The sequence below is a fragment of the Prosopis cineraria genome, unplaced genomic scaffold (assembly GCF_029017545.1).
Source record: "Prosopis cineraria cultivar Desert tree isolate PC_DT_omini unplaced genomic scaffold, ASM2901754v1 PC6, whole genome shotgun sequence".
NCBI lineage: Eukaryota > Viridiplantae > Streptophyta > Magnoliopsida > Fabales > Fabaceae > Prosopis > Prosopis cineraria.
The window spans coordinates 12,558,788-12,565,444 of NW_026555337.1; the positions used below are offsets into that span (position 1 = coordinate 12,558,788).

Genomic DNA, 6,657 nt, shown 5'->3' on the forward strand with positions numbered 1-6,657 from the left:
CATTTTCAAACATTGATATATTAAATTTAATTTTTGAACATGACTATGACTGGAATAAAAAATCATCTTTTGAGAATAACAATATTAAAATTAAAAAAATTATATTTTATAAAATTAAGAGATGAAACTTAAACATAATCTTGTATGTAGTTTGGGAAATTCAAAGGTATACTTTCACCTTTGAAAGTTGAAACTGTATAGCTACACAGTTTGAGTACATTTACACATTTTATTGCAGTCAAGACGCAAAGAACAATACCATATTAATCACAGACAAGATTCTAAAACTAAAGGTGATGATGATATGGTGGGTCTTGTTTGAACAATAAGACATCCGCTTAGTTAATTTAATTTGATCGTCGTTTCAATTCCATCCGTACTACCACCGTTAATATTTTCCTTTTTCTTGGTGGATCGGTACTCAATTGCAGGGGTGGCCTTGTGGCTAGGGGATGGAACTTTGGTAAAGTTGGCAGTGATGAGATCAAAGTACAAGGGAAACTGTTCCAAAACAAAAACAGTGACAAGCACTGAAGCCAAGATATAAATGTTTTGATAACTATTTCGGAAGTGTTGCTCAAGCAAGAAGGCATGGCCAACACAGAAAGAGAGCCAAATGTTGGCAATGGCGAGGAACAAGAAGGTCATGCCAAATATAAGCCTCCTGGGAAGCTCCATGTGAAAGTCTATAGGCTGATAGCGAGAGGTGAGAATAGAGAGGAAGAGGAAGGTGGAGATGAGGGAGGAGCAGAAGGCAACCAATGATGAGGAAGCAAACCATTTGAACCCTGTCTTGTTTTCTGGGGTTGGGGTGGTGAACTTCGGGGGCAGATCGCCGATTGTGGAAAAGGCCACCGTGGCGATCAGCGTTGATACCACAGAACAAGCTTGTGAGGTTTTACTCAGCCACTTTCCGCCGCTTGTCACTAGATTCTTGTGGGTTTCCCTGAAGATGTCATATGGGGTTTCATAGCTATTGTTGTATCTCGCAAACACACGAGGGGGTACTGAATCCTTCACAAACTGCATCACCAATGCAACATATATTCATTTAACGTTTTGATTTGAATAATAGAGTACGACTGGAGTAGAATGTAGTTAAAATAATGCATGACCCCATTTAAACAAATTCTTGGCATTTAGTTTATTTGAATAGACTCCATTTTTTCTTTATTTTCTTGAAAAAAAAATGACCCTCCCTCTCACATGAGTTGTGTGCAAAGAACCTCCTCATATGTGTGTGTACAGTGATCACTCTAAACTCTATTTTATGCAAAGAACATAAATTAAAATATAAGCATTATTTGCACATACACAGTAAGAATAATGTAATTTATTGTCCCTAAATTTTTCCTTTAATTATCAATTTAGTTCCTAAAATTTACCTTGATGCAAAGTTAAGCAGTATCAATTATAAGGATTAAACAGTACTAAATGAGTCCAAAAACTATAGTGACCGAGTAATTTCGAGTTAGCAAAGTTTAGGAATTGAATTATTTCAAATTCAAGTTAAAGGACTAAAATAACTAAAGGAAAAACCCAAGGACCAAAAATTACATTTTTTTTCCTGTAAATTAACTAAATTTTGACTTTGAGGAGGGTGTTTTATCTGCATATATAAAACAAGAAATTCAAAATTAATAGTGCATAGTCACTAACATACCATGCTATATTAACAAAATAATGGATTTATTAATGGTAAGGGATTATCTATGGAAATTTGAAAGTTTATGAGATTTCGTAAAGGTTATATAGTTGATACACAACTTTAAGAAAGTTTGTTTCACAGTTTAGGCATCGAAATGTGAATAGAAGTATTAGAGGGTTTTGAATTTGGACCTTGAAAGCATAACTCTAAGGTGCAAACCTTATAATAATATGACAAGAAAATATTTGTATAAACAAAACAAGTAGAAAGAAAAAAGTTATAACAGTGAGAAATTATCCATACTCACATTAAACCACTTGATTTCCCATTGCATCTGAAGTGCTTCTCCAGGAATGAGCCAAGGCTCGTCTCCAAGCCTGGCAGCCAAATGCAATGCACTATTGCCCTCTTTATCCGCTTGCCGAAATAGATTTTCGTTAAGGATTTTCTTTTCGCACAGAAACTGATATACTTTGGTCTGCCTCTTTTCTGCTGCTAATAGGACTATGTTTTTTCCCTCGTCATTCACATCCTCAATGCTTGATGGAAATAATTCCAGAATTTTCTCCACCATTTCTTTCACACCGTTTTTTGCAGCGATTATTAGCGGCGTCTCAATTTTCTTTTCACCATTTTTCACGCTTGACACCGACTCTATTAATTGAATCCCGCACAATGTTAGATTATAATCATCATGCTCTGTGAATAATAGAAATGAATCTTTTTTTATAAAATACGAATATTAATCATCATGCTTTGTGAATAATAGGTGAATCTTTTTTACCGGTAAAAGTTGGAGACCTTTCAAGCGGGGTTCCATTCGCTGACTCGGAAGCATCCTTAAGAAGTGCATTCATTATTTGGACAGACGATTTGTGCATCTCCTTCTTTTTTCGTATCCCATTCAATTTTCTCCATCCACCTAGGAATAGTAGAAGATAAATGCGTGTATATATATATATATAATCAATTAATATATATTTTCTCTCTGTGTGTGTGTGTTATATTTTTCATTAAATAAACATCTTGCAACTAACATTGATATGATCATGGCGTATATAAATACCTCGTTCAAGAATTTCCAGCAGGTGATGCAGGACCAGTATTATGCAATCAAAGACCTTTTCAGACCAGGTTGGAGAGAATCTGTACTCGTAACCATGTCCGGGTGAACATATATCTGTCAAAAGAAAATTTATTAGTGGCATGATATATGCGCATGAATAAACCATATTATGAACACCGTACCTACCCCTCGATCCCTGAACCTTATATATAATAATAAATTATTCACACTCGTCCTCTGAAATTCTTTAATATAACTTCTTCTTCTTCTTTTTTTGGTTGAATTAGATATGGGTACCGTATATTATATTACACCAAGTAAGAGATATGTGACGCTATTCATGACTTCTGGCGATTGATTGAAATATATACTATATGATTTAAAGACATATAAATAGCGACAATAATCTTTCTTTAGTTACATTGTGTGCAAGATAAGGCCTTCAAGCAAAAGCTAATTGACATTGATGCACGTGTGTGAAGAGAAGAAACAATAGCTGGGGGTAGTCAGTAGTGCGTCAGCACGTGAAACGTGCTTACCATTAATAAGCTTGAGCACATAATCACTGACATTTGGTTTGTGTTCTTCGTCCAAGTCAGGAATCTTCGTAGCACCCTTCTTCTCCCTAATTGGCAAAACTTTCAAGTTCCAGACAAATAAAACAAGAATATTAATTATATATGGAGTACAATAATAAATATTTTGGAGAGGAAGACAGAATTTTTTTTATCTATAAAAAGTCCACATCCACATGTTTTTATTTAATCGGAAACAACACTAAGTATATAAATTTTTTCCTTTTATATATGCACGCATAGACACACTCACACTCACACACATATATATCGTGTTCAGCTGGTACTATATTTTGCGCTCGTATCTCAGCCTCATTATTCAACATTGATAATACTGTGCTTTTAGAGGTTGTTCCAAGGAGATTTGTCGAAACCAGTTACTGATTGCATCAGGTGGCAGTAAAACAAGCTAAAACGCATGTTTTCATTAATGTCAAAACAGTTACGTCTAATTTAGTCTGATAAAAGATAAAGCCTATTTAATATTCAGAAGTCATAAATGATGCAAACCATCTATATAAAGCATGAAAAAAGAAAGTATCTAACCATAAATGACGTATCGTAGTATGAATTGTTAGATAGCTCCAACATAATTTCTCATCGAGGTATACTAAACTTTTATATATTATTTATGTTTTTTTATAACTAACTTTTGTTATTAATATTATTGACATATTCCCTTTATTAAGAAAATATAAGATATTTTTTAAGTAATTAAATGTTAAAAAATATAAGACATTTTTAATATTTTAAGGTGTAATTATTATGCTTTTTCTAAAAGTGCTCCTAAAAAATAAGTCACTTTATATTTATCTTAAAGTAAAATGCCCTATTAAATAGAAACTAATATGAAAAAATAGTATTAATTTCAAGACAACTAATGAACTAAATATTTTATTAAAATATAAGATTTAATTAAAAATACCTTATAATTTTTAATGAAGAGAGTATCAAAATATGTTTTAATTAGATTATATAAAAATATTTTAAATATATAAGAGTAAGTATCTAAACTTTTTTATTTTAAAATCGTCTAGATGCCATTTCAAGCTTGGCATTTTACGTGGTTCTTTTAAAAAACAATGGCCAGGTATTAAAAAAAAAAAACAGTACTTACGATGGTAAATGAGATAATCAATGTACGGTCGATCAAAGAGGCTAGAACTTTTGAAAGCTGAAGGCATTGCTGCTAGCAGGTGGAGTGGAGACAACCCTTCGTTGTTGATACTCGTCGCTTTCACGAGATCTTCGTAAAGGTCAACTATTTCGATTGCCACATCTGTCAAATCATAAAGCAATAAACCATCCAAAATAGGAAGTCAAAGACAGCAAGAACAGTTTTATAAAAACAAATGAAATTTAATTTCAATTTACCAAAATGCCCTTCTGCAATTGCGCAATGAAGAATAGTATCCTTGTCATTCCTTATGCAGTGGTCGGTTGGAGAAACTTCAGGGTATCTTGACCTATAAATATAATGAAGCCAAAGAAAAGCATTTTTCTTGCCACAAAGAGCCGCCAGGAAAAGGGGTGTCTCGCCGGCGATGTTGCGTTTAGCAATTAAGGAGGGCACTGCACGACCGATCTTCTTACATATTTCAACCTTCCCCATTGATGCTGCTAAATGCAGAGGAGTATTCTTTCTCGTATTCTGAGCCCCAAGGACGACGTTCACTGGAACCACCACATCCTTATTCTCAGTCTCTCCGTCATCTCCATCCACTGGAACCACTTCATCCTTGTTCTGAGTCTCTTCGTCATCTCCATCCACTGGAACCATCACATCCTTATTCTGCGCTTTCAGACCTTTCTCTTCTCGAACTAAGAAGTCCACCAGGTTTGCCACCATCTTCTCTTCCCCATTAGACACCAACATGTGTAACACTGTGTCTCCTGTCGCCGTGATCTTGGTCGTGCGAAGCGCCCTTTCTTTCTCGTACGTTTCAAATACTTCAGACCACTTGCCTCTTCTGGCATCCCTGCGTAGCTTCTCCTTCTTGGACAAATTCATTGTCTCTTGCATAATTGACTTCAACGGACTGATTAATTTTCATACACGCACCATGTACTAACGGAAGGGGTTATATTGATATATATTATATACATATTAGTCAGGGTTTGCTCAACTATCAAGTAATTCCCAGTTTGCTCACCTATCAAGTAATTGACTCAACATTTTAAAAAGACCTTGAAACAAGCAAACAAATATGCTGCAAAGGACAATACAGAACTCAATTTAAGTTAAAAATATATTACTTATAAGCCATGTGCATCAAATTGCCTTCCTACATATCTATATAAAAAGTTCTATAATTATTTACGGAAGCCGAAAGGATCTTTTAGCTTGACATTACACACACACACATTATATATATATATATATATATCAAATCCAACTTCGGCAAGCAGAAGCTTTCCATTGCAGATGAAAAGTAAAATGTCATACTCCCTCCATTTCTATTTATAAGATAAACTAATACTTTTAATTTGGTTTTTTATATAAGCGAAATTACATTTTTCAATAAACATGTATTGCAAACTTTTTAAATTACCCCTCATAATTTTATCATTCATAATCATAAGAAACAATTAATAAAGACTTGATTAACACAATTAATAAAGGGCATTGTAGTCAAATTTTTTTATTTTCAGACACAATTAATATAATTACTGATTTTCTTAAACTGTGTCATATAATTTTTTTTCTCTTACAAATAAAAAATGAAGGAAGTAATTTATATCATGAGAACATTAATTTGTACAATTGAAACACTTTTAAAAAAATGACAATTAAGAATCCCACGTGAGATTTACATACCTTAAAGATTTTTCAACAAACATTAAATTATTAAAATATCAATAACAAATCATAGTCCTTATTTTCAATAAATTATCTTTTGTTGATTGGTTTGAAATTAATAGCAGATTTTTGTAAATCTCCAACTAACATTATAAAGATTCGCAAATATCCTTTGATGATTTCCCAAATGATAATGAAAAAATCATAAGTGATAGGCTTGTAATTCACAACTGAGCCTCGTAAATTCTATCTAACATTACAAATAATTTTAAATGTATTTTATAGATTTTTCAACTGATTTATCTATATATTGCAAGCAAAAAAGTCACAAGTGATTGATTTATGATTTACAACTAACTCTCGTAAACAAATGATTTCAAGTTTATTTTCTTGATTTCTCAAGTGGTTTATATATATATATATATATATATTAACAGCAAAAAATTGAGATTTACAATTAATTTTTATAAATTTTTAACTGATATTACAAATAATCCTAAGTTTATTTTGGTGATTTTTCAACTTTATTCACATTTTTTTAATTGCAAGTAAAGACCATGGTCTATTT

General features: G+C 32.6%; 1 protein-coding gene across 1 annotated transcript; it reads right to left on the reverse strand.

The window, feature by feature from the left end:
- Positions 1-223: 223 nt before the first annotated feature.
- LOC129314458 (uncharacterized) lies at positions 224-5,330 on the reverse strand. The gene is made up of 7 exons (XM_054957898.1): positions 4,664-5,330; positions 4,407-4,568; positions 3,254-3,352; positions 2,715-2,828; positions 2,433-2,570; positions 1,956-2,302; positions 224-1,023 (listed from the first exon to the last, which is right to left on the reverse strand). The coding sequence occupies exons 1-7, from the start codon at positions 5,310-5,312 to the stop codon at positions 343-345; spliced, it is 2,190 nt and encodes a 729-aa protein (XP_054813873.1). The 5' UTR covers positions 5,313-5,330; the 3' UTR covers positions 224-342.
- Positions 5,331-6,657: the final 1,327 nt, after the last annotated feature.

Coding starts and splice junctions, on each gene's coding strand:
- LOC129314458 (XM_054957898.1), bottom strand. CDS start 5,312: ATGCAAGAGACAATGAATTTGTCCAAGAAGGAGAAGCTACGCAGGGAT. Junction 2,829..3,253: donor TGTGCTCAAGCTTATTAATG/GTAAGCACGTTT, acceptor TTCTTTTGACAG/ATATATGTTCACCCGGACAT. Junction 1,024..1,955: donor GGGAAATCAAGTGGTTTAAT/GTGAGTATGGAT, acceptor TTGGTGATGCAG/TTTGTGAAGGATTCAGTACC.